The sequence below is a fragment of the Xenopus tropicalis genome, chromosome 10, assembly GCF_000004195.4.
Source record: "Xenopus tropicalis strain Nigerian chromosome 10, UCB_Xtro_10.0, whole genome shotgun sequence".
NCBI lineage: Eukaryota > Metazoa > Chordata > Amphibia > Anura > Pipidae > Xenopus > Xenopus tropicalis.
Genome location: NC_030686.2, coordinates 15,057,955 through 15,085,904, shown reverse-complemented (window position 1 = coordinate 15,085,904; position 27,950 = coordinate 15,057,955). Strand labels below are relative to the sequence as shown.

The following is a 27,950-nucleotide window of genomic DNA, read 5'->3' as shown; positions in this document are numbered from 1 at the left end:
CAAACGCCGCCAGTGGCAGCTGTTTATGGGCAACAACATCGGTGATATTTGTCTCCAATCTTACTAAACATGCCCCTATGCCGCATAAGCCACACCACGTACAGAGGCACCCAAATCAAAATAGTGCATATGAATTATTATGTTTGACACTCTCGCTGCTGCTGCAATATAAGCACCCCATATGTGTATTGCAATAACACCCTCTTAACAGTATGGACATCCTAGAATGCCATATATTTTCCAAAAGTACACATTCTGACAAAACCAAAATGTGTAAATGCATCTTTCTACTGCAAACTACCAAACTACAAAGCTATGCTAAATACTGCAGTTTTTCTGAAAATCATCACAAAGCATTTTACCCCATTACATGCCAAACGTTTTGTAATGTACCAGCATAAAATATCCTAAATATGGACGATAGGGGTCTACTGAACAGTTTGATGCCCAATATGCATGCCGAGCAGCCCACTTTAAAATAAAATAGAGCCACTGATCAGGCATTTGCTAGTCCAGGTATGCCCACCAGTTATGTGATTCTACCCGACCCTACCAGCCTACCTCTTACAACCCCTCCAACCTTTATCTCTTTCCTTTCTTTCTTTTCCTTTTACTGCTTAACCTCTCTTGCACCCAAAATTACCTCTCCCAGCCCCACACACAACACCCTCCGGCCCTCCCCCTAGGATTGTTCCATCAGTGTTTTCTCTCCCCCACCCACTTGGGGCATTAATATTGGGGGCTGGGGATGTTATACAGCAAGACACACATACCTACAATGAGCTGGGCTCAGCTCTGGCATTCCCACTTCCCGCCACTAGAGGATGTGAATGCTCAGCGCTGCTGATACTAATGGTTCAGTGAAGCCTGTGGCAGGTTCTAAAAGTTTTTGAGGCCCCATCTAGCGAGGGGAAGGTGTGCTGCACTAGAAAGTGGGGTGCTGATCTAGGTATGAATATAAATAGGAAGTGACAGAGCAGACACTGGTGCCACACAGCCAGTCCGGGCCTGCACAGGACAATAAACAAAGGTCAAATCACTTTGATGGCTCTCTCTTATGTAACTATACTTGTTACCAAGAAATAGATTATTTGTAGGTTTTGGATAAACAGATACAATTTTTAAATATAAATTAAAATATTTTTGCTTTATATTGTTACTTGTCTTTTAAGTGAATCTTGTTGGAAGTGTTAGGCTATTTACTCCACACACTCCCTACAAATCTAACTTAAAAATTGTTATAAATATTAGGACTGTGCCTAGGACCAGGACATGTGCCTAGGACCAGGGCCGGAACTAGGGGTAGGCAGAAGAGGCACCTGTGGGGGGGGGGGGGGTGCCAGGCGGGTACCTCATCTTTCACCTACCCCTAGTTCTGGGCACTTTCCCCTTCACTGCAGTCACCCCGCCAGTGGCCCGCAACCCCGCATTGTGCACTAGGGGAAGGCAGGCCAAGCTGACCAGGTTGCCTAGGGCGCCTTGCCAGCTTGGCCCGGCACTGCCTAGGACTCAATAGTAGGGAGGCACGACTATTTTAAAGGTGGGAGAGGGGCCAGGGAGGGGAGACTATGATACAGCAGAGCCCACAGTCTTAGCCCCTTGTTGCCCTGGGGGGCCAAACCACGTTGTCTGCTGTATAGGAAGTTGTGCCACTGGATCTGGCTGGTGAGCATTACTGCAACCAAGAATGAAATTGCAGAAGTTTCAAAAGTGGGTGGTCCCACAGCTTAAAAAACAAGGTATTTTTTTAGCTAACAGGTATAATGGGTATAGATCATAGGTCTCAAAGTAGCCCTCTCTGCCTCACTTGCTGCCTTCTTGTGACCCTGGTTGACATCACTTTTGGTTATATGATGATGTCACTTTTGGTTTTATGGTGGCAATGGCAAGGCTGTAAGTTGAGAACTGGGGTCCAAAACCTGCAGGGTCAGGCAGAGTTAGTCTGAAAGTCAGGCAAAGGCTGAGTTAATAATTAGCAGACAAGATAATGTGCACCCAGGGACTTTCAGGAGGGCAAACTAAAATATGGCACAGGTATAGTGGCAAGGAAGGCTTATATTTTAAATCTGGCAGCAACAGTGGTGCCTTAACATCACTTGCCCTTTGTATTACCAAAGTTCTGGCATAAGCACAATAAAGTATGTGGTAGGTGCATGAGTAGGGTCTTAGGGCAACATGTGGTTCTTTTCCACGGACCTGTCTGGCCAGAGGTAAAATGACTAGAAAGGTATAAAGGACAAAATGGAATGTAAAAATCAAGTTGAAGTTATCTACTCTACCTGTGTATCTTCTTGGGTATTATGTTGCACCTTTGCTCATTGGGAATAATTATTATGAGCAGAGCTGGATAGGTATGAGCAAATACTTTTGGCTTTTAAACAACAGTTTCATATCTGTCTTTGGTTGGCCCCTGAACCCAAAACATGGATTCAGTTCATCCTAAAGAGCCAAGGAAGGGAAATGTATCCCCCTTGTTGGAAGCAGAAATAAATGTAAAAAGGAGGTGCATCTGCACACAGTGAGCAGATTTTGCATTATTCTTGTTCCTCTTACTGCTTCCTTTATTGGTGTACTTGCATAACTAGCAGGATTTGTGACTCTTGCACCAAAAATACATGAACTTCTTTCTGCCTGTCAGACACATATACTTCATCCTTGATTTCTCCAGTGAATAGAAAGTGGCTGATGTGCAGAAAGCAATATAATAAGGATATTCAGAAACCCTCCCTCAACGTGAATGAACCCCCTACGGGTTGGTCTGTTCCCACCTGAAAAACTGACTTGGCCATTTATTTGGGTTTAGATTGTATAAAATTTGATTGCGCAGAAGTAGACCCATGTTTGGGAACTTAAGGATTTGACCAAATACCGAACCAAGGGTTGAATGTTAAAAATAATTTCCCCTTCCGTAAATACAGTATATGGGTATGAAGATCTGAACTGAAATTAAATTGCATGGCTAGGCTGTATTGCAGTAGGCTTCTGGTATTATCCCCATCATATTGGAATAAACAGAAGGTTATCACCCAATTCATATGGGGTGCAAAAGAGTCCACAGTGACTTGTCATATATATAGGGGTGGCACCTGGTCAGCAGGCCCGGTTTGGCAAGATGCCATAGACACTACCCGCTGATCACTAAAAATGATGTTTGCTGCCAATGTTATTTAAAAGGGAAAAAAGACAAAAATATTGGAAGGCCTGTATTTTTTTCTAGAAAAGAACTAAACCCAAAGGTGGATAAGTAGTTCCAGATATGCTGACACAAATTTGTATGTGGTACCTACCTCCTGAAGGGAAAAGATGGCTTAGGAATAAATATAAGAGAACTCCTTTGTTTGGAAAGAAACATGCTAGAGGCTAGCCATATAAACTGCTTTAGTCACATTTACTATTGCCTATAGGCTTTATTTCCTTCACTAAATATGCCTTCTCTGCAGTTATATATATATAGCAGTAAACAGAAATTAAAGGAACAGTAACACCAAAAAATTAAAGTTTTTTAAAGTAATTAAGATATAATGTACTGTTGGCCTGTACCGGTAAAACTGATGTGTTTGCTAGAGAAACCCTACTATAGTTTATATAAACAAAGCTGCTGTGTAGTCATGGGGGCAGCCATTCAAGCTGGAAAAAAGGCACACGGTACATAGCAGATAAGGGCTGTGGCCAGGCCCGGATTTGTGGCGAGGCCACAAAGGCCCAGGCCTACGGCGGCACAAATTTAGGGGCGGCATGCCGCCCCGGCGCAATGAAGTTGTGAACTTTTGCGCCCATACGGAGCAATGGGGACTTCTCCCCACTGCTCCATATCGGAATTTAAATGGGCGCGCATGCGTGCTGCATGGCGGAGAGGTTTGTTTGCGCATGGGCGCGATTGGGGGGGCGGCCTCGGGGCGTCTGGGTTTTAAATTCGGCCCTGGCTGTGGCACATGGGGAGATTAGTCGCTCGCGACAAATCTCCCTTGTCGCAGGCAACTAATCTCTCCGAAATGCCATCCCACCGGCAAGAATGTAAATTGCCGGTGGGATGACATACTTGGCGCCACAATTTCCCGAAATCGGTGAAGTTGCCTTGAAACCTCCACGATTTCGGGAAATCACAGTGCCACGTATGCCTTCCCACCGGCGATTTACATTCTTGCCGGTGGGATGGCATTTCGGGGAGATTAGTCGCCTGCGACAAGGGAGATTTGTCGCGTGGCAACTTATCTCCCCGTGTGCCACAGCCCTAACAGATAAGCTCTGTGGAATACAATGCTGTTTTCTGCTGTGCCTTTTCTCCTCTGAATGGCTTCACATCTTTTTTTTTATATAAACTATAGTAAGGATGTGAAGTGCAACCAGTGCAGGTCAGTATTACATTTTACTTTAATACTTTTTTGGTGTTGCTGTTCCTTGAAAAGGCTTTTAAGCAGAGTCTTATATAAACATAAGCAAATTTAAGAGTTTTGAGGTCTTCATTACTAAAGGAGGAAAGCCCAAGTGCACTTTTTTTAACGTCAAGGACTAATTTACTGTTCAGTACCAGAGCTGTCTGATTCTGTGGTATGCATTTAAAAACTAACTTCTGATTGATGGTTGTTACTAGAAATGTTATTGGCGCGTTTCAGTTAACCAATCCACCCCTGCAGTAATATGTTACATTCTAATAAAGCCCGCACACCGTCATACTGAACACCACAATAGCGCAGTCTGTGTTTATGCGCTTCACAGAACAAATACCACTTTGATCATATGATGAGCGCTAGTCATGTGACTCGGACCACGCCCACTCACCCCCTTCTTTAGACTCATTGGCTATAAACTGCGAGTGAGCGGGGTAAGTGGGCGGAGCGCAGCGCATAAACCGAGGTCAATTGCTGGGAAGCTGTCACATGCACAGAGCTGGGCAGGTGAGTAAGGTGTTGTGTTTGCCTTACTGTATGGCGTACAGCTTTATGTGTTTATTTAGGCACCTCAAATGCTGCCCTCTCCTCCGCGTACCACAGGCAGCCTTTCCCAGCTGCACTTGCGCCACAGCTTTACCTAAAGGACCTTGGCTGTATGTTGGAGGATGCTGGGGTGTTTTAGTTAGAGAAAACAAAAAAGGATGTGTATAGTTATACAGGTATAGTTAGTTTTCTCTAACTCTTGAATAGGACATGGCTCATGTTTTTAGTTTTATTTTCCAAATAAAGTGAGGATGAATTAGTACTAATGGCTAACCAGGAATGTAACCTCTGTGTTGCTTCCCTGCCATTGGCACCCTTGTCTCATTGGGGTGCTGCCATGGGCAGGGCCGCCGCTCCCTATAAGCAGAGTACTCAGTCTGCATAGGGCACCAACTCCCAGGGGGGCACCATCCCAGCTGCTCAAAAAAATTGTTTTTATATATTATAACATACCCCCCAACACTGTCCCGCCGGTTTTTATAGTGCATCCCGCGGTCCTGGATAGTTCAATCAATCTATGGGGGCAATTGGGGGCACTTACTATGGGGGCAATTGGGGGCACTGTGTGTGGGGCCCCTATAGTAGGTGTTTTTTTATTATTTTATTTTTACTTCCGTAAAATTTGGGGGAGGGGGCACAAAAGTAAATTTCTGCTTAGGGCACCCATTTGGCCAGCAGCGGCCCTGGCCATGGGTGCAAGCAGAATCCTTAGTGATGGGGCACAGGGGCCCCACAGCATATGCATTCTAACATTGAGAGGCTTACCCATAGACTGCTTATCAGTTTTGTTTTTTTAATTTCAATATGTTTTTTTATTTGAAAAAGCAAAAGACATACAGGCTACTTTCCAAATATCAAGCATAGTTACGATATCCTAGAGTACCAAAGCTTTATGATGAGATACAGGTTGTAAACATAGTTTAGTAAGTAGTCTGAAATGTTTCCGTCGGGGGCCAGGGGGTTCTCTGTGGGGAACCCTGGATCCCTCACTTTATTATCTTTAAAAACGAAATAACTAGAACTATATACAATAGACGGGGTAAGTAGCTATGATTTTTATGATTTTTATTCAGGGATCCGACTAGACAGAAAAACCGTTGGTTATCTGTGGGCGATATCTATGATAGTATTATTTTATGTTAAGGTTACAGAGATAGGAGAGAAGTAGGATAGGCTTCTCCATATCTATACACGAGCCATGGCTCCCAGATTTGAATAAATTGCTTATGCGAGTCCGATAAAATACTAGACATTTTTTCCATGGCCACGATTCCATCAACTTTGTTTTTGAGAGCTTAAAACGGGATTTGTTTCGTTTTTCCACGCTTTTGCGATGATACGTTTAGCTACCGTCATGATAACTGTTAAAAGTTGAAATTGTTTTACTGTGAGAGCATCAGGTTTGTGACATAATAGGGCAATAGTTGGTTGTTTAGGTGACTGCTTATCAGTTTTATGCTCTGTACACAGAATTCATCAATGAATGGGTTAATTGTTCTTGCATGTTCTTGGCATTTCCAGTGTGCTCTTCAGGGTACAAGCTCCACTACTGAAGGGATTAAGATATCTCAACTCCTTCCCTTCACGCTTCTATATAAAGTGTGTGTCTATTGATTCAGGTGGCAGAACTGGTTAGGGGTGTGTAGATCTGGCATGTTTATGGGGGGGGGGGGGGGCATATGAAATGCAGTATGGCAACTAGGGTCTGTTTAATATGTACATGCCTTGCCAAATAGGGCTTAACAGGGAAAGTGTTGCAATCTCTCATACTGATACTTGTTCTTTTCAAAGTTTTGCTTCCTCCTTTAGCACCCACAGACACATGACTGATTTCTGATCCACATGTTAAAGGGGATGTTAACCCAATATACTCAGTTGTTTTTTTTTTTTTTTTTTTTGCACAATTTGTATATTTAATTGCAATTTGAAACTACATTTGTTGCTTTCTAAGCTGCTGGTTCTGAATGTCAAAACAATTGTGTCAAAGCTTTGCATGCTGCTTTAAAGGCCTGTTAATCAGCTGGCTTCTGCTACTTTGTTTCGAAAGTTGGAAGGAACTGGGAGGGAATAGAAAGGGACAGACAGTTAGCTTTACAGAAAAACTTTAAAATGTGTGATGAATATATATTGGGAAAACTACTTAAAACATTTTATTTTTGGGTTTTCTTTACCTTTGACATATGTGATAAGTGTCACATGCTTATATTCTGATTTTTAGTCCATATTCCATGATGAATGAGAACTGGAGCCAGAATTTGTCTGTACAGATATACCCTTCAATCCAATAAAATTTTAAAAATGAGGGCCCTGTTAGTTAAATTGGCACACTGATGTCCGGTATATTGATAGAAGGTGGCACTGCACAGGTGTGCAAGGGCAGGGTTGCCTTATATCTTGTCAGTTTTAACTTCTTCTTTCTTAGAGTTTTGCTAACAGCTCCAGCTGCCCCTCTGGTTATATTCCAGCAGAAAGCATTGCAGCACATTGAGCTATATTCTTTCCCTGCCTTCCTCTCCCTGCGTTGTTTTTTCTCTCATCCACTTCCTCCTTTTATGCCAAGGCTGTTGTCTTTCATTTGTTTCACCCTCCCCATTCTAGCAGCTTGGCTCTTACTGGTTGGCCCAGATTCTTGTTGTTATGGGGTTTTCCTGGCTCTTTTCTGTACAAAGCAACGTGCTTCTATATAAGCAAAGGTATTATTTTTATGTAAATACACACATGCCCCTGGTAGTGTTGTGATTCAAATCCATGTAGCCCTAGACAGGCTAAGTCACTTGGGGGGGGGGGGGGTGCCAAAATGTTAGGCACCCCACAGTGGCTTTAATCGTTTACCTTTTACCCTGGACAGGCGCTTCTGTAAGAAGACACCAGCCTGGGGTACCTGTGAGCGAGTGCCTCCTCTTCCTTCTATCTGCCTAATGTTTGGCACCCCTCAGTGTTTTTTACGCTTCCTTCTCCTTTAAAGGAGAAGGAAAGGCTAAGTCACTTGGGGGTGCCAAAATGTTAGGCACCCCCAAGTGACTTAAATCGCTTACCTTGTACCCCGGGCTGGTGCCCCTGTTAGGAGAAAACCGCACCAGCCCAGGGTTCCTCTAGCGAGCGCTTCCTCCTTCCTACTCACGCTGCAGCCAATTGTCCCGGACAAACGCATGCGCAGTGAAAAGCCGACTTCTCTGTTAAAGTTCAGCTTTTCACTCTACAGCGCATGCGCACGCGATCGATCAGGAAGGAGGAAGCGATCGCTGCTACCCCGGGCTGGTGCTGTTCTCTCCTAACAGGGGCACCAGCCTGGGGTACAAGGTAAGCGATTAAAGCCACTTGGGGGTGCCTAACATTTTGGCACCCCCAAGTGACTTTGCCTTTCCTTCTCCTTTAAGGCTCAGTATCGTAAACATATTCTATGCCCATGGTGAGGATCAGCATTTTAGGCACCCAATGACCTTTGAAGCATATCATCATCATCCTCCTACAACTGGCTTGCCAGAGTAGCCATTTGGGGCACAGGTCAGCTAAAATACACAGTGCACTTCTGCGGACCATTTGGATAGTTCCATATATTTTAAGTACCCACCAGTGCTAAAAACCCAGTCTTGTGGGTGTCAGGCATGCCACCCATTATTTCCTATAATAGTCAACATCCCCTTTTAAAGGGGACCTGTCACCCCCACATAAAAGTTGTTTAATAAAAGCCCTTTGAAAATTGAACATGAAACCCAAATTCTTTTTTTAATTAAATCATCCATAGCAGTTATATAATGGACAGATAAGATTTTTTAAACATGTCTCTCCTCTATGCCTCAGCAATAGAGGTGGAGCAGGCAATATATGACTGACAGCTCAGATTTTTAATTACAATTAAAAGCATAAGATTTTGGGGTGATGGGAAACTTGCCTTTGAGAACACTGGTGCCTACCTGCTCTCTGTAACTATAAATTCCAAGAATTGTGGAATGTTGTGCCTTTGTACATCTATTGGAATTGTGCATTTATGTACAATGCACAAACTGTACACAATTTTGCCATTGCCTCATTGGAAGATAAAGCGATATGACCTTATGTGATGTGCCTGCTGTAACACTATATACTTGTGCTTATCCGGCCCCCTCAGATGATGCCAAAAGGGGCTGGGCAAGTGCAGGAATATAAATTGAGGATGCGGTGGGCCTGGTCAGGTGTGGGTGAGATTGCTGCGTGTTAGGTGCCAAGAGTGCCATTTTGCACCCTGCTTTTTGACATATTGCCATAGGTCTCTGCAAATTTCTTCCATTAATTCAGTGTTGTCTGCGTCTGTCAGTGTTGTATTCATAAGGTACGGGTGGTGGTAGGCACATTGGCATATCCCTACCCTTCCCCTAAAGTGCATATCATTCTCATGCTACAGTTAAGGAGAACTGGTGGATGCAGGGTGGAAAAAGGCCATCCATCCTATGGCAGGCGCTAAGGACAGGGCTGTTTTGTGCCTGCTGGCACTGAACTCTGTACATACTGCTGTGTTTCCTATCTGGCACTGATTGCAGTGTGCAGCCACGCTCTGGTCACAAGTTCTGTTCAAAATAAGCACTAAGTGGTGCACGCTTGCACCATTAGTCACTAGCTCCACATGGAATATGTGTCACCACAAGTCACCTGCTTACATTGGTTGTTATTGCACCTTTTATCCTTTTTATTCACCCCCATTTATGAAATTAGCTCATTCAGTTGGGCTTATGTAGAAAAAGAGTAAACACTATCTGAACAGCCAAAAATACGCACATAAATGCTCCCTAGAGCTGAATGGTCAGATATCGTTCAGGTACAGTACAGTTAGGCCAGTAGGTTCAGGAGAAAACCTTTCCATCAGAACTTCATAATAAAAAAAAAATAAGTTACATTAATAGTTTTTTAAGTTACATTCATTTTATTAAATAAAAAGGCAAAATACATTTAACGCAATTATATTTGTTGTGCTCATGTTTAGCAAAGGGGTTCGTGTATGTTTAAAAAAAAAATAAATAAAAAAAAATAATGTATTATAATATACACGTGGTGCTGGTTTCAAGGTCACAGCAGACAATGAGTTTTATGAGGGAAGGGTTATGTTAAGAGAAGCAAGATATAATGAATGGGGAGTGGGCCATTTAAGGGTGTGCCTTGTGAGTCAGTCATCGGAAGGCAAAACTTGACGGTGCTGAGCAATATGTCAGCTGACTTTGTGTATGTCACGACTGTAGGTTCTGCATTGTCTGGGACTGGATCCAATGTAACTCAATACCGAATACCTTGTTATTACCAAATGCAATAACCGTTTGGGCTTGTAAAAGTCTTTGTGTTTCTTGAAAACCTGTTTTAAAAAAAGAAACAGCTAGGATCTGCTGGCTGCACAGTTCACTTAAAGGGACAGTGCGCAATCTAAAAGCTGTACTATATTCATATACCATTAGAGTTCTAGACATAATTAGGTTCATTAAAAACATGATCTAGTTCTTTGGTTCACCTTTTAGCCAGTACAGTATTTTATAAAATTCTTAGGAAATCGGACACTTAGAAATGTATGTGATCTTAAACTGGGCATTGATCTGTACGCCATGGATGAGAACGAGTGTGGAGTGTGATTGGATCCCCATAACTTAAGTCTACTAAAAATCTTTGAATCCTTATTGGTGGCAAAACAATCCTATTGTTTAATTATATCTTAGTTAGGAACAGGTAAAGAGTTCTGTTTTATTATTGCAGAGCAAAAGGAAATTCTTTTTAAAAATTTGAATTATTTGATTAAAATGGAGTCTATGGGAGATGGTCTCCCTGTAATTTGGAGCTTTCTGGATAACATCCCATTCCTGTACAATGTGTTTGCCCATATAGACACCAGAAGTCCCATTTTTGGGCACATTGGTTGTTGTTTATCTGTGGGACCTTCACCCAAGTGGGTGTGGTTGTGCTGCTTACAAGTTGCCCCTTATCAAAAACAACCACATTTTGAAAGTTAGGCTAGTGGCACTTTTTTTTTTCTCTTTCTGGCATAAATTCACCCATGGGTAAACATGGTCCACTGCTTTCCACCCCATATCTGCAAATGCACCAACATACAGGTGATATGTTTGTGCTACTAGCCTAAAGCGTTCCAAATGCTGGAGCAAGCTCACATTAAGCTCACTGTAGACTTTTCAAACAAGGGCTGAACTGCTTCAGAAGCAAGGTACCATACCCAAGCCAGGCGTGGGTCACATGAAGAAGCAGTCAGGAATCCCATGGTTAACCTGTTAAGAAATTCCCTGGAACATTAGAAATGCTTATTCTTTAAAATAAGAGTTTGTGCCATTCTGGTGGCATCATGGTGCTGTCCATGTAACCTGAGTTGTCTAAAGTGGCTGGACCAGTAACATGTGGAAAACCACCCAGGAGGTTACTGAATAAGTGAATATATGCCTTGAGTTATGGCAGATATTTTGGCTACACTGTCTAGAAGGGAGGGCAACTGCATGGCCATATTGGCCTTAAACTTCAGTAATGAAGATGACTTTATTTAAAGATAATGTGTGAGGCATCATAGGAAATGTTGATATAATTCTTCATCATCCAGGGCTAACTGTGGGGAGAACATTGCTAAGCAAGATTGGTTCTGCTATTCTTTAGAAGAGTTACAGGCATTAAATTGTTGCTGAAGTGTCATTTCGACGATCTGGTGGCTCGATGTCATGTCAGTGACAAAATGTTATGTATAAGGTTTTCTTTCAGCAGTCACTGTAGAACATTTAATATACTTTGGGGCACATTTACTAATCCACGAACGTCCGAATGCATTTTTTTTTTTTTTCGTAAATTGTTGCGACTTTTTCATAGCCATTACGACTTGCTCATAAATTGTCGCGACTTTTCTGTAGCCGTCGCGCCGAGTACGAAAGTTTCGGATTCATTCAAGCTTCAGTATCGTGACTTTCCTTGGGCCAGGTTGGAGCTGCAGAGTGCCATTGAGCCCTATGGGAGACTTTCCTTGGGCCGGGTTGGAGCTGCAGAGTGCCATTGAGCCCTATGGGAGACTTTCCTTGGGCCGGGTTGGAGCTGCAGAGTGCCATTGAGCCCTATGGGAGGCTTTCCTTGGGCCGGGTTGGAGCTGCAGAGTGCCATTGAGCCCTATGGGAGACTTTCCTTGGGCCGGGTTGGAGCTGCAGAGTGCCATTGAGCCCTATGGGAGGCTTTCCTTGGGCCGGGTTGGAGCTGCAGAGTGCCATTGAGCCCTATGGGAGACTTTCCTTGGGCCGGGTTGGAGCTGCAGAGTGCCATTGAGCCCTATGGGAGACTTTCCTTGGGCCGGGTTGGAGCTGCAGAGTGCCATTGAGCCCTATGGGAGGCTTCCAAAATCATGCTAAGTCGCAAAGGTTTGCCCGACGTTTACGAGTGCTCAATACGAAAAAGTCGCGACAAATTATGAGCAAGTCGTAATGGCTACGAAAAAGTTGTGACAATTTATGAGCAAGTCGTAATGGCTACAAAAAAGTTGCGACAATTTACGAGCAAGTCGTAATGGCTACGAAAAAGTCGCGACAATTTATGAAAAAGTCGTGGCGCCGACGAAAAATCGCAAAAATTAATTAAATCAGCCCCTTTGTTTTAGCTCCTTTTGTGTTTGGGTTGGGGGTGGGATGTATAGTCAGAGCGCCAGAATGGCACTATATAATGTCCCACGGGGAACAGAGGAGCAGTCTTGGACTTGTATACATGCTTTCTGAAGAGACTTGCTCATATGCTGATAAACAGTAACCCTTTATACAGATCATACTATAAATGGTCATGCTATTCTTCTTAAAGGAGAATGAATGCTCAAGAAGAAATTAGGCTAGAAAAGCTACAAATGTGATTCTCTCTCCTGAATAAACAAAAATATGGAAGATAAAGAAGGCTGCCCAGCCAAACATGGCTTGAGTTGTCTCTGGGGTGGGTAACACTACTAATCCCCATTGTACACTGTCCATAAATGTTTATTTAAAGGGCATATCAACCCAAAAATATATATTTTTCTAATAAAAAAACCATTACAATTTTGTATTGCAAAGTTGCTTAGAATTCTGTTTTCTTAAGTTATTTGTATGTTAAAACACTGACACAAGTCAGCAGATTGACAGACCTGTCTTGCTGGAGGAGACTGGCTTTTGCAACATTGTTTAAAAAATCATAAATTGTTGGCTAAGCAAATTCTACTTTCAATAGCAATTACATTTACAAATAACTTTTAAAGCACTAAAAAATGTTAATAAATCAGTATTGGAAATTATGTTTTCTTTTATTAGGCAAAAAAAAATTATTTTTTGGGGTGACATGTCCTTTTATTTAAGTCCCCCTGTAAGATGTTAACAAAAATATCTGCTAATACTTGTGCTTATTGGGTGTCACCAGTTTTGCGGAAAGCCCCTAATGAGAAAATATTCTTTACTACTTGCTAACAAAGCAGCAAGGCATCCTGTACTTTCTTCTTCTTCTTCCTGCCTGATGCAAAATCTGTTCCAGGCTACTACATGCATAAGCCTAAACACCTGTTACTATTGTGGCTTTACGCCATTCAGCGTGCTTTGTGTACAAGGTTTTTAACACTTTGCTGTCTGATTATTTTCCCCCCCTCAGGATGGGTCCACCTTGGTTTCTTCTGCTTGTGGTCTCCACTGTTAGTGCCACACTCTGCCCAGATGGCAGCACTTGTGGAGAAAAGAGTCTGTGCTGTGAACTGCCTGGCAAGAAGGGGTATGGCTGTTGCCCTGCGGCAGAGGTAGGTAAAGGGAAGCATGGGGGCTGCACAACTGCCACATAGAGTAGAAGATCTAGATAAATACCCTCAGCTGTGGGTTTTTCAACATTAGGACATTATGGTGCCTAGAATGATTTATGGTGCTCTGTGCTACAATGACCATTTCTCCTTTTAGGTTGTGTCTCGCTCCCTTCCTATGATTCTTTCCCAGACCTCCTGCTCAGGCTGCCCTGATGAGTATTCCTGTGTGAATACTCCAGAAGGGGGAACCGCTTGCTGTCCATTATCTGAGGTAAGCATTGGTCATTGAATAAGGACCCTAGTGATACATGAAACTTATTTGACAGTGACCACAGCTAAAGGAAAAGACTGTTTTGGGAGTCTTGCTTTCATAAAACTGGTTCATGGGGCAAGTTTTCAGAAAGCCTTCATATAGTAGGGCTTTTTCTCTGGGCACAAAGGGGGTTCTTTAAAATTCTGTTTAAAGGCTGCTGTATCCTTATACAGTGGCATGCTTGGTGGTGTTTTAGGTGTCTTGGTGCATGAAACCTCTGGGTTTGGCTCTCAAAGTAGTGTTACTGGTTCAGACTCCAGTTTATTGCTCTATCGTGACATCAATTGAGATGTTAGGCCAGAGGTGGCCTTGGGCTTTGCCATCAATATGCCCCCCTGCCCTTTCCTTTTTTTTTGTGGAATGGGTGACTGGCACCCTATCTTGAGACCGGCACCCTATCCGGTGACAAGTATAAAATATATGGTTAGGTTAACTTTTCAGGAAGCAGCAAGTCTTAACTTTCTGTAAATGACTTTTTGTTTTGTGATTTCTTGCAAAACTTAGGGAAAATCTTGCCAAGATGGACATCACTGCTGTTCTGTAGGCTCCTACTGCTCAGATGATGGCCACTACTGTATCCCAGGTTAGAGATCTCATCTGCTATAACTTCCCCCTTCCATCTTTGATAATTTCTACTTAAACATTGTGTTTTGTTTTTGTTTTTTTTTTACAGCCTCTAACCAGTCTGCTGTAGTCTGCCCGGATGGAAGGTCTGAATGCCCCACTCTCACCACCTGCTGTATGATGTCTGACATGTCGTCATGGGGGTGCTGCCCCATGCCACAGGTAAGAGGACCCAGTTCTTATGCCTACTGTTTTAAATTCCCATACTACAGACCCTTGACAAAAAAAAATCCGCTCCCAATAACCTCTAACTGCCAAATACTGGGAGATGTAGTAAAGCTTAAGGGTTCCAGGTTGTACATGTAAAGTTCAGGCTTGAACTGGCCGCAACCGCCCCCCACCCCCAGTGCTCTTCAAGGCAAGTGGGGGGGGGCAAAGGGTCCTCCATCCACCTTTCCCTAATCACCTTTCCCTAATCTGCAGCTGCCAACATGATATATTTATGAAGAGTTCACAGGGTCACGTTGAGTGTCCTTTTATTATTTATTTGATTATTGAAACTTGGCAGTAGCTGCTGCATTTCCCACCCTAGGCTTATACTCGAGTCAATAAGTTTTTCCAGTTTTCTTGGGTAAAATTAGGTACCTCGGCTTATATTCGGATCGGTTTATACTCGAGTATATACGGTAACTTGAAATGAATAGATTTTTCCCCATGACTCCTTAACTGACCAGAAAGCCCACATGGATCTTGCTGTGCCAGGGTTAATGTTCTCTCTGTCTGACCATTCTGCAGGCAGTTTGCTGTGATGATCATATGCACTGCTGTCCCCATAACTCTGAGTGTGATGTCCAGCAAGGGCGCTGTATCTCCAACCAGGACCACATTCCCTGGATGAGCAAACTTCCAGCCCGTGTGAAATCAGAGGGCTTGAAATTAGTTGGCTTGGGTAAGCTCTACCAACTTGTTACAACTACCAACTTTTATTCTGTGGGGCCAAGGTTTTCATAACTTCTTCTTGACAACTGGACTGACATAGATATTCTGCTTAAAATATGCTATTTATTTAAAATTTTAATATCATAGTACATTTTAAGGCTTATGCGTTTGGTGCCTATACTGGGCACTTAATCATAGGCAAAGGATATAGGTATAGACCTCATAGTCAGGGTCACCTTTTTATTTTAGAGAAGCTTTCATTAAAGGAGAAGGAAAGGCTAATAAAGAGTTAATCTCAAGCTGCATGCATACCTTCAGTTCTCTCAATAGTGCCCTTAAGTCTCCCCATATTTCTCCCATTCAGATAATCAGAAGCCTCATAGGAAAAAAAAATACTCTGAGCTGTGTAAAGAAATGCCTCGCTCCTGCACCAAGACCAAGACTGGTGTACATGCTCAGTGTGTAAGACTATATGATAAAGCTTCCTGCTGATTGGCTCAGATCACACATTCCTAAGGGGGGGAGGGAGTTCTTGGCATTCTTGAGGGAGGGGGGGAGCAGGAGAGAGGAGAGAGAGCTGTGTGTCTCTGGCAGAGGAAAACAAACAGACAATAAATCCTGTATCTTTTGAAAGAGAACTCAGTGCAGCGTTTCTGTGTGTGCTTATGGCTGTATTTACATAGGCCTTTCTGATAAAGCTTACTAAAGGTCCCCATACACGGGCCGATTATAGCTGCCGATATCGGTCCCTTGGACCGATTCGGCAGCTTATCGGCTCGTGTAGGGGCAGAACCAAGGGGCCTGGCCGACCGATATCTGGCCTGAAATTGGGCAGATATCGATCGGCCAGGTTAGAAAATCCAGTCGGATCGGGGACCGCATGGGCTCGTCGATGCGGTCCCCGAACCGACTGCCCCATTGCCACGTGTAGAATTCGATCCTTTGGCCCCAGGGCCAAACTATCGAATTCGCCTACATGCCTCCCCGATATCGCCCACCCATAGGTGGGGCTATCGGGTGAAGATCGCCAAGCGAGCGGATCTGGCCGTGTATGGCCAGCTTTAGTTTTTACCTTTCCTTCTCCTTTAAATATAAGGAATAAGGGGCGAATTGGAAACTTAGTGTTACTCAGCAGTACTGCTATTTTATTTTCTTTCTGGCATGTAGGAGATGAAGAACGACGGGTTCCATGCCTTGATGGCACTTTCTGCCCAGATGGCTCTACCTGCTGTGAACAAGTAGACCACACATATGGGTGCTGCTCCATATTGTCTGTAAGTGTTTCCTCATTGCTTTATTAATATGTGCATAGAAACCTTTTCCTCTGGTTAGTCCTAAGTACACTTTGCAATGCAATTAAAGGGGAAGTTCACCTTTTAGTATGTCATAGATGACTTTATTCTAAGTACTTTAGAAATGTATACCCCCTTTAAAAGAAAATATATCATGGTTTAAGCCCTGGGCTGCCGACTACCTGTGTCTTTTTGGCCTTTTAAATCTGATTATCTAGTGTAAAGGGTCAGGACCACAACAGATGAAAATCTGCACAATGCACAAATTCTTTCAGAAATTGTATGTAATTCCTGGAAAGCGTGATATTTTTGTCATTACTGCTTGTATTTAAATTAAAGGCAGGCAGTACAGCCCTTCTCGCTGGCTTTGTGTGGTCTAGTAACCCAGCAGTACAAAGTACCCAAATCTAGGAAATGCTCGTCATCAGCCACATAGTTCTCAATGAGAAACATGTTGCCACAATCCTGTAACTCAAAGCAAACCAATCGGATGTTTGATTTCATGTGGTTATCTGGGCTGCTATGGGCTACTGCACCAAGGCCAACATTTCTTGTAATGCTACATAACTCCCACAGTGGTAGCCCTTCATTTCAGGTTAACTGCACTTTTACCTGATTGATGGTCATGGTATGTTTCTTTTAGGCTGTCTGCTGTTCTGACCATCTTCACTGTTGCCCTGGTGGTACCACATGTGACCTTGTCCATAAGAAATGTGTATCCCAAACTGGGGAGGGCCCCTTATTGCCACAGATGCCAGCTATCCGGGAGGAATGTAAGTCCGTGTGGGGTTTAATTGCCCAGTTTACGGCGCTTTAACTGAATTTCTTTAGTACTTTGCATGCACTTGTTGGCAGGGGAAGAAAGGTAGGGGAAGAGGCACACAGGGGTTAAGATCTGTAGATTGAAATTCCATATAGGCCAATGAGAGAAACCACTGTTCTAATTCCTAAAACTGTGGCAGAATGGGCAATACCCAGATGTTTGCTATTAACTGTAACCATGTTACAAGCTTAGGGGACCTCCACCAAAGATGCCAAAGATGGACCTCCATGGGAGGGGAGGGCTTGAAATTTAAACCTTTGACAACTATTGGATTAATGGAATTAAAATGCAAGATGTTTGCCCTGCAAGGCATTGAGGCAAAGTAATTTTGTTTGTGGGAGTGTGGCACCTTGGGTACCTGTGGTTTGGGTGTGGCAGAGCATTCCGATCTACTGTAAATTTAGCACCACTTCTTCCTTCCTTCTCAGCTGCTGCAACCTGCAATTACATGGCAGATATCTCTGTATGTACCATGACTGTCCAGAACAAATTGGACTACACAGGGAAATAGCGTGGTTAGCTTTGATAGATCATGTATATGGCCAAATAGCAGGATTTAATATTATGAGAGCTGACTCTTAAGTGGTGTAATGGTTACAACGCTATAAAGATAGTAGCTTGCTGCTCCTTGGGAGTGTAGAAGAAATGTAGTGCCTTCATGGATGAATTGTGCTCCGTCTCAGCAGCCAACCAGGTCCCCTGCGATGCCACCACTAGCTGCCCGGATAAGAACACCTGCTGCCACCTGTCATCTGAGAAGTGGGGTTGCTGCCCTTATGCACAGGTATAAACTAATGAAGTCTGCTGGTTCTTACGGCTTAATAGTGTGAACATTCAGAGCTACAATACTGAGACATGTTCATTCTCCTGTCCCCACTTAGGCAGTGTGTTGTGACGATCATATCCACTGCTGTCCCAGTGGGTTCACATGTTCTGGAGGCAGCTGTGTGTTGGCAGAGCACTCTATCCCTTGGATGAGGAAGACTTTGGCTCAGGGGCTGAAAAGTATGTAGTCATAACATTCATCCCTCTCTAGCTCTAACTTTAAGTGTGAGGCCATGTAAAGATTTTTGAGTCTAAGCTTTCTTTTTTTTTTTTTTTTTTGTTTAGCTACCAGAGTTCAGTGTGATGACACCGCCAGCTGCCCAGAAAAGGAAACCTGCTGTCGTCTGGTATCTGGCAAGTGGGGTTGCTGTCCTGTAGTGAAGGTGCAATGCCTTGTATTTGTTTTTCAGAATTTGTATGTATTTGCATACTCCTTGGCCTCCTGCTTTCTGGAATTGGACTAGCTTTTCCTTTGCAAAGTCCTCATGATATGCTGTAAATGTCTCCAACACAGAGTAGAAGTAGCCAACGTCATTCCAACCATATGAAGTGTATAAAGGTTAAATGTTGGGCTTGTCCTCAGTTTGGTAGTTCCAATGACAGATCATCTTATCTGAGCAGGAATATATATCTACATCATGACCTGTTATGGAGCTGCATTATATGGTCAGGCAGTTTCAGTGAGTAATAGTCTGATCTTATTGATATAGTCTTAAGTTCTGCATGCTCATAACTGGCAGCAACAGCCCCTCCCATCAGCAAGTGGATCGTATTAAAACTTTCTATTGGTACTTTGTCCCAATTATACAATATCCAGGCTGAGTACAGCAAATTTCCCTTATAGTTGCTGCCTTTAGTCTAGTGTTACTCATGGAATTTAGGTAACCTTGTGACTTCCCAGCAGGCTTGGACTGGCAGTTTTTGGATTTTGGCAAATGCCAGTGGGGCTGCTATAATTTGCCGTAAACGGTCACTATGTATTGGGCCTGTGGCGGGCTGTTTGAGCTTTTGTGTACTTCAACTGCCAGAAACTATTTTGAATCCCAACCCAGACTTGCTTCTCCGCAAGATAAGACATGGTCATGGTCATTTAAAAATAAAATTTCTTACAATACCTCCCTTAAATTGTCAAATGCACTTATCTGTAGCCACATAATGTAAAATGTTTGCACTTCACATCTTTTTTTGAGAATTTATTAGCAACTTGGAGGGAAAGCCTCTATGTAGTCTGGTTTTCTTATTAATTCCTTATATGAAATGTTTTATTTAGTCATTTTCCTCCTTTCCCAGGCTGTGTGCTGTAATGATCATCTTCATTGCTGTCCTGAAGGTTATACATGCTCCCAGGGCGAATGCTCAAAAATGGAACACTCCATCCCTTGGTTCACAAAAACTCCAGCTCTGACCCATGAAGGTAAGTGGTGAAACTTGGGTTGGAGTGTTGAAGGGTCTTCCAATCTGCAGGTGTTAACCTAAACTTGGCTTCACATGGCAATATGCCTGAGAATGGTATAGAGAGATCAGTTGATGCACTGTTTGCTTGCTGGAGCAATCTACTAATTACATTATGGACTTGGGCAGGTGGTAAATATGGAACTCCTTTGTACCTTTTGCATTTGTACTATACAAGACCAAGCTACAATAGCAGCCAAGGTGAATAGTAAGGGCATTGGACCAGCAGTATGGAATAAATCTAAGAAACTGGCAGTGGCTGCCCATACTAGATGGTTTTCTTTCTCTCACTTTCCCTTCTCTCCATTCTCCCTGTTGTATCTGTAGCCAGAGATGTCGAATGTGATGATATGTACAGCTGCCCAGATGGACAAACCTGCTGCCGCTTGGCCTCAGGCGACTGGGGATGCTGCCCAATAGCACAGGTATGACAGCTTGTTTGGTACCAACCAACCAGAAGTCTCTCGCCCTCTGAGGGAAGAGTGTGTGGTTACTATATGTTGTATATCTTAATCCCTTTCCAACAATTCCTTTTGTTCCACCCCAGGCTGTGTGCTGTGATGACCATGAACACTGCTGCCCTCCTGGTTACACATGTTCTGGAGGAAGTTGCCAGAAGGGGGAGCTCTCTATCCCATGGTTCCTCAAGACTCCAGCTTTGAAACAGAAGGGTAAGTGGCAAAATCAGGATCTAGACTTCATGTGTGTTGCAAAACACACAAATAGGAGAATCCAAGACCATTTTATAAGACATGGCCCATTAAACATGTTCTCTAGTGGTTTTGTTTTTTCTTCATGATTGACTCTCCTTTCCAATCCCTGTTTTCTATAGCCAGAGATGTCCAGTGTGATGATATGTACAGCTGCGCAGATGGGCAAACCTGCTGCCGCCTGGCATCTGGGGACTGGGGATGCTGCCCTATAGCACAGGTGTGAGAATTTGCGGTCTTATATTATAATTTCTCAAGAGTCAACTTTTTGTCAACCTGTCCTTGGCTTCCACTTCTGACCCATTCCAAGACTTCCAATTCACCTTTACTTTACAACATTAACTTCTCTCACCCTCTGAGGAAAGAGTGTGTGGTCACTATATGTTGTATATCTTGTTCCCTTTCCAACAATTCCTTTTGTTCCCACCCCAGGCTGTGTGCTGTGATGACCATGAACACTGCTGCCCTCCTGGATACACATGCTCTGGAGGAAGTTGCCAGCAGGGGGTGCTTTCAATCCCATGGTTCCTCAAGACTCCAGCTTTGAAACAGAATGGTAAGTGGCGAAATCAGGGGAGACTGGATCTAGACTTCATGTGTGTGACAAAACACACAAATAGGAGAATCCAAGACCATTTTACAAGACATGGCCCATTAAACATGTTCTCTAGTGGCTTTGTGTTTTCTTCATGGTTGACCCTCCTTTCCAATCCCCGTTTTCTGTAGCCAGAGATGTCCAGTGTGATGATATGTATAGCTGCGCAGATGGGCAAACCTGCTGCCGCCTGGCATCTGGGGACTGGGGATGCTGCCCTATTGCACAGGTATGAACACTTGTTAGGTACCAACCCATAAATCGCTCGCTTTCTGAGGGAAGAGTGTGTGGTCACTATGTGTATCCTGTTCAAATAATTTCTTCTGTCCCCACCCCAGGCTGTGTGCTGTGATGACCATGAGCACTGCTGCCCTCCTGGTTACACATGCTCCGGAGGACAGTGCCAGAAGGGGGAGCACTCCATCCCATTGTTCAGCAAGACTCCAGCTTTGAAACAGAAGGGTAAGTGGCGAAATCAGGATCTAGACTTCATGTGTGTTGCAAAACACACAAATAGGAGAATCCAAGACCATATTACAAGACATGGCCCATTAAACATGTTCACTAGTGGTTTTGTTTTTCCTTCATGAATGACCCTCCTTTCCAATCCCCATTTTCAATAGCCAGAGATGTCCAGTGTGATGAAATTTACAGCTGCCCAGATGGGCAAACCTGCTGCCGCTTGGCCTCTGGCGACTGGGGATGCTGCCCAATAGCACGGGTATGACAGCTTGTTTGTTACCAACCCATAAGTCTCTCGCCCTCTGATGGAAGAGTGGGTGGTCACTTTATGTATCCTGTTCCAACAATTTCTTCCGTCTCCACCTCAGGCTGTGTGCTGTGATGACCATGAACACTGCTGCCCTCATGGATACATATGCTCTGGAGGAAGTTGCCAGCAGGGGGAGCTCTCTATCCCATGGTTCCTCAAGACTCCAGCTTTGAAACAGAAGGGTAAGTGGCAAAATCAGGGGAGACTGGATCTAGACTTAATGAGTGTTACAAAACACACACAAATAGGAGATTCCAAGACCATTTTACAAGACATGGCCCATTAAACATGTTCTCTAGTGGCTTTGTTTTTTCTTCATGATTGACTCTCCTTTCCATTCCCCATTTTCAATAGCCAGAGATGTCCAGTGTGATGATATGTACAGTTGCCCAGATGGACAAACCTGCTGCCGCTTGGCCTCTGGTGACTGGGGATGCTGCCCAATAGCACAGGTATGACAGCTTGTTTGGTACCAACCCATAAGTCTCTTGCCCTCTGAGGGAACAGTGGGTGGTCACTATATGTATCCTGTTCCAACAATTTCTTCTGTCCCCACCCCAGGCTGTGTGCTGTGATGACCATGAACACTGCTGCCCTCCTGGTTACACCTGCTCTGGAGGACAGTGCCAGAAGGGGGAGCACTCCATCCCATTGTTCAGCAAGACTCCAGCTCTGAGACAGGAGAGTAAGTTCTGAAAACCTTTTACATTAGTTTATCAGGTGCCTGGGATTCAGTTCCTCCAAACAGAAGTTCCCAAACTTGTTCTGGTATCCTTGTTACATGGGATTTATTGTGCATTTATTGTGTGATGTGAATGATGTATAATCATGTGTGGGTGAGCAAATAAATAGGATCACATGAGGATCAGTATGTGCTTGCGGCATTAAATTCTGGCTGAAGCTTCTGTGTTTACCAGTCGGGCTGTTACTGAACTACTTACCTGTGTAGACAACCAAAATATCACGCTCAAGTCCTATAGTATATCTGGCAATGAAATTGCCAAATTCTAATGGTAGCTGCCTGTGCCAGAAGATGTGGTGATGATGAATATCCATTTCCTCTGTGCCTACTTTTCTCTCCCTTCATCTGTCCTTTTTCTGTAGCCAAATATGTCAAATGTGATGATACCCACAGCTGTGCAGATGGGCAAACCTGCTGCCGCCTGGCATCTGGGGACTGGGGATGCTGCCCTATAGCACAGGTATGCGAATTTGGTAGTCTTTCTCAAGTCCAACTTCCATTTTGTTAGACTTGCATTGGCTTCCGCTTGTGAAACATTCCAAGACTTCCAATTCAGCTTTACTTTACAACATTAACTTCATCTGTCCCTGCTCCAGGCTGTGTGCTGTGATGACCATGAACACTGCTGCCCCCCTGGATATACCTGCTCTGGGTCACAGTGCATGATTGGGGAGCACTCCATCCCATGGTTCAGCAAGACCCCGGCTTTAAAACAGAAGGGTAAGTGGCAAAATCATGGGAGACAGGATCTAGACTACATGTGTGTTACAAAACACACAAATAGGAGAAAGACCTGGCCCATTAAACATGTTCTCTAGTGGCTTTGTTTTTTCTTTATGATTGACTCTTCTTTCCAATCCCCGTTTTCTATAGCCAAAGATGTCCAGTGTGATGATATGTACAGCTGCGCAGATGGGCAAACCTGCTGCCGCTTGGCATCTGGGGACTGGGGATGCTGCCCTATAGCACAGGTGTGAGAATTTGTGGTCTTATATTGTAATTTCTCAAGAGTCAACTTTTTGCCAACCTCTTCTTGGCTTCCACTTCTGACCCATTCTAAGACTTCCAATTCAACTTTACTTTACAACATTAACTTCATCTGTCCCTGCTCCAGGCTGTGTGTTGTGATGACCATGAACACTGCTGCCCTCCTGGTTACACATGCTCTGGAGGACAATGCCAGAAGGGAGAGCACTCCATCCCATGGTACAGCAAGACTCCAGCTCTGAAGCAAGAAGGTAAGTGTAGACCGGGGTAAAGGAAAGACCAGGCCTACAAAAGCCGTAGCTTGTACACTGCCTGGAAAGCGTTTAGTTATCAGCTGACTTGCCAGTTACTGGTGATATGGCATCAATTGTAAACATGTTTGTTATGTCTCTTGAGACATCAGTAGAATTTGGCAGCCAATTATCTCATTGCACCAATTTTCATAAGGCAATTTGGCTAACACTCCTGTCAATGTTTTTGCAGGTAACATAGTGAAATGTGATGATTCCTTCGCCTGTAAAGATGGTTACACTTGTTGTCGCATGGTCTCTGGGGTGTGGGGATGCTGCCCTATAGAGAAGGTATGAGCTGGCGTCATTAACCTACAGAAGGGGATATCCAATATGGTTATGGAAACTTTGCATGTGAAAGGTTCATACTGAGAGGATGGAACACATCGTATTCTTGTTCTAATTGGGATGCACCGAATCCAAAATTCTGCCAAGATTCTGTCTTTTTCAGCAGGATATGGAGTCGGCTGAATCCACGCTCCTGGCCAATCCGAATCCCTAAAATCATGTGACTTTGTCACACACTTTTTTTCGCCAAATGCTTTGCACATGCAAATTAGGATTCAGGTTTGGTATTCAGCCAAATTTTTTACAAAGTATTCGGGGTTGAATCCAAAAATAGTGGATTCGGTTCCTCCCGACTCTGAACATTCTAATACTCTGGCTGCAGATATGCTTTAGTCTGGCCCACCTAAAAGTTGGCTACACAGTCATGTATACCCCATAAAAAAAAGATTGAAAAGAATCTGGGTAAGCAGAATGAGTCAAGGTACAGCTGTCTTGTGAAGTCTTAAATTAAGCATTGGCCTTTGTCATATCAGATGTGTAAGATACCTTATCTTATTAATGTGACTGGATCATTTAGGTATCAATTCCTTCCGGAACAAGCTTTCGTAGCCCTTTCCTGTCCCTGTGGTCACTACTGTCCCCTTCCTTGTCAATGTTTTCCTCTGTTCTCAGTCCTGTCACATCCTTAAGTACTCTTTTCCATAGTTTGTTTTCATTGTGGTCCCCCAAATCCCACACACATAACCCAACAGTGTGCCCTGCTAGATCCCTAGTAAGGATGCAGTCAGAGGGTGGCCTTCAGGTCTAAACAGGGAGTCAAAATAGGCCCATGGAATTCTAAGTACATAGAGGCCCAAACAGCCCAATAAATAATGACTGTCTATGGCATTTGCCAGAACCCACAGATTAGGCCAGTCCAGGCCTGGTGGGAGTCTAAAAGTTTAAGTTCAAGACACATAGGAAGATTAGTTTTAAAACGACTAATCGCTGTGATTTTGCTACCATAGATTAATATACAAGTCGGTGCAACTCATCACCCTTTGTGTCTTCACTAGTGATGAGCGAATCTGAATCTGTTTATTCGCTTCGCATAAAATTCGCAAAACGGCGAAAACGCATTTGACGCGCTTATATTTTTTTTGACGCGACTGCGCCCTTTTACGCAATCGCGCCCGTTTTGACACGCAACAATTTTTTTTTCCGCAGTGAATTTTCACAGAAGTTTCACGAAACAATACGCCAATGGCGAAATGTGGAAATTCGTTCTTCACTAGTCTTCACCCTATAAGTGAAGACACAGAGCAGCTGGTCATCTTCCCACCCTCCAACTCTGTTTCCCTGCCTGACATCACTGTCTGCGTGGAAAATATTAATATAATCCCAGTTCCACACGCTCGCTGTCTAGGAGTCACATTTGACTCTGCTCTCTTTCACTCCCCACATTCAAACACACTCTAAATCCTGTCGATTTCACCTCAAAAACATTGCATGCATTCGACCTCCCCTCACTCATGAGACTGCCAAAATTCTCATCCACGCCCTTGTCATCTCGCTAAGACTACTGCAACTCACTGCTCTGTGGGCTTCCCCTATCTAAACTGACCCCACTCCAATCCATCATGAACAGTGCTGCCAGACTCATACACCTCTCCTTCCGCTCCAAAAGTGCTGCCCCTCTCTGCCTTGCACTGGCTACCTGTCACGTACAGGATTCAGTTCAAGATTCTTGCACTCGCCTTCAAAGCACTCACTGGTGCCGCACCGCTCTATTTAACCACCCTAATCCCCAAGTACACCCCCAGACGCAACCTTCGCTCAACGCATAACCTCCTTCTCTCCTCCTCACTCATCACTTCCTCTCATTCCCGCATCCAGGACTTCTCACGTGCTGCACCCATCCTCTGAAACGCCCTTCCCAGTCCCATTAGGTATTGCCAGACTCTCCAAGCCTTTAAATGGTCTCTTAAAACTCACCTTTTAACTCAAACCTATAACCTAAACCCCCAAACATTCACTAACCACCAGTTTTCACCTCTCACTTACTGTCACTTTACACACCTACATGAACTCTAATGCCATGCTAGTTACCCTAACCTTATGTCTCACCCCTCCCTCTTAGAATGTAAGCTTTGCGAGCAGGGCCCTCCCCCTAGTGTCTCCAATCCTCATCCAATGCAACTGCAAACCATTTTTGTGAACTGCTTATATGTACATGTTAACGGTTATGTCTTTTGTACCCCTCTATTCTGTAAAGCGCTGCGTAAATTGATGGCGCTATATAAATAATAATAGACAACTGTTTGTGTGTTTTAGCTGATGCAGTATTATCCGTAAATGATCAACATTGTCTATTTTTGTAGCCATGACAAGTAGCTGCTACTAGTAGCTCCGTGTGTCTTCACCCTAAATCTGCCTCTGAAAGGGGTACTTGACCTTTTGGTTTGCTTGTATTGTGTTAGATTGTCCTGTTAGAAATGTACCCTATAGCTGAGAGGAAACAGATTGTGATGCTGTCTTTCCCTCCTTAGGCTGTGTGCTGCTCCGACCACTGGCACTGCTGCCCCCAGGGGTTTACCTGTGATGCCAGAGGTACCTGTGTACTAGGCCAGTTCTCTATCCCATGGCTCACTAAGGTTCCAGCTTTGCCCTTTGATGGGACTCACAGTATTTGTGACGATACCCACACTTGCCCTTCTGGTACCACATGCTGCCCTGGAGAGGGGGGAGGCTGGAGATGCTGCCCAGTGGAAGAGGTCAGCAAAATGGTTAAACGAACTGTTATTTTATTGGCTACAGCTTGTATTGTAACCCTTGTATCTTTTAGCTTTTGCCCTGATATTATTATTTATTATGCCTTGCAGAAGGAGGCTATCGAAACCTCCCCCAGTGACACCTCTGTCCAGGGATTACGTCTGGATTATGTCTGGTGTGATTCTCAGTATGCCTGCTTTGATGGCCAAACTTGTTGTCGAGGACTCGGAGGAGTGTGGAACTGCTGTGTTTATACTCAGGTGAGCCCCACTGCAAGCTGACAGTGCTGTCATGGATATATGTGCCTATTGTAACTTAGAGCAGCCTATACTGGCACTGTGTAGCAGAGAATGCAGCTCTTATTCCACATGCAATGTCTTCCCTGCAGGGGGTGTGCTGCCCAGACATGGTGCACTGCTGTCCCTATGGGTATGTGTGTCTGAACCATGGAACGTCATGTAGTCGTTCAGGAAGCCCACGTTGGGATGGTCAGTCGGGAAGCCCACATTGGGATGGAAAACAGTCCCCACGGGATGGTAAACGGCCCCCTTTCCTATGAACACAATCCAAATCCACTTGATTGTTACTACTAATAAGATCCTTCTAAAAGCACTGGAATAAAATCAAATTATTTTTGTTTTATATGTTTAAACTAATGAGTTTTTTTTTTTGTGCTGGGGGGGGGGGTGAAAGCTCACTTGCCTTTTATTTATTTCCTTTAAAAAGAGCCTCTGGGCCAAACACTTGGGTTCTACTTGATATCCTATGAGGTTTCCTGCCAGTTGGATTTTTTTTTTTTCATCCTAACTTTTAAATGAGGTTTCCTTGTCTGAGCAATCATGGCCGCTCCCACTGATCTGCGTAGAACAAATATTTAGATGAATGAGGCCCCCATATGCAGAGTAACTTGTTTCCAATATCTTGGCATTTTACTTT

General features: G+C 43.9%; 1 protein-coding gene across 1 annotated transcript; it reads left to right on the top strand.

Moving 5' to 3' along the window:
• Window positions 1-975: 975 nt before the first annotated feature.
• grn (granulin) lies at window positions 976-27,666 on the top strand (the record flags this gene model as incomplete). Its single annotated transcript, NM_001078701.1, is given in 32 exon segments — window positions 976-986; window positions 2,527-2,532; window positions 4,812-4,895; window positions 13,530-13,671; window positions 13,826-13,942; window positions 14,489-14,567; window positions 14,658-14,770; window positions 15,344-15,497; window positions 16,655-16,761; window positions 17,423-17,552; window positions 18,286-18,386; window positions 18,484-18,607; window positions 18,713-18,810; window positions 19,718-19,841; window positions 20,207-20,304; window positions 20,427-20,550; window positions 20,712-20,809; window positions 21,022-21,145; window positions 21,316-21,413; window positions 21,523-21,646; window positions 21,808-21,905; window positions 22,015-22,138; window positions 22,311-22,408; window positions 22,518-22,641; window positions 23,061-23,158; window positions 23,295-23,418; window positions 23,572-23,669; window positions 23,813-23,936; window positions 24,169-24,266; window positions 26,792-27,016; window positions 27,125-27,274; window positions 27,403-27,666. Coding segments are annotated over 29 exon segments (3,486 nt in total). The 3' UTR covers window positions 27,574-27,666.
• Window positions 27,667-27,950: the final 284 nt, after the last annotated feature.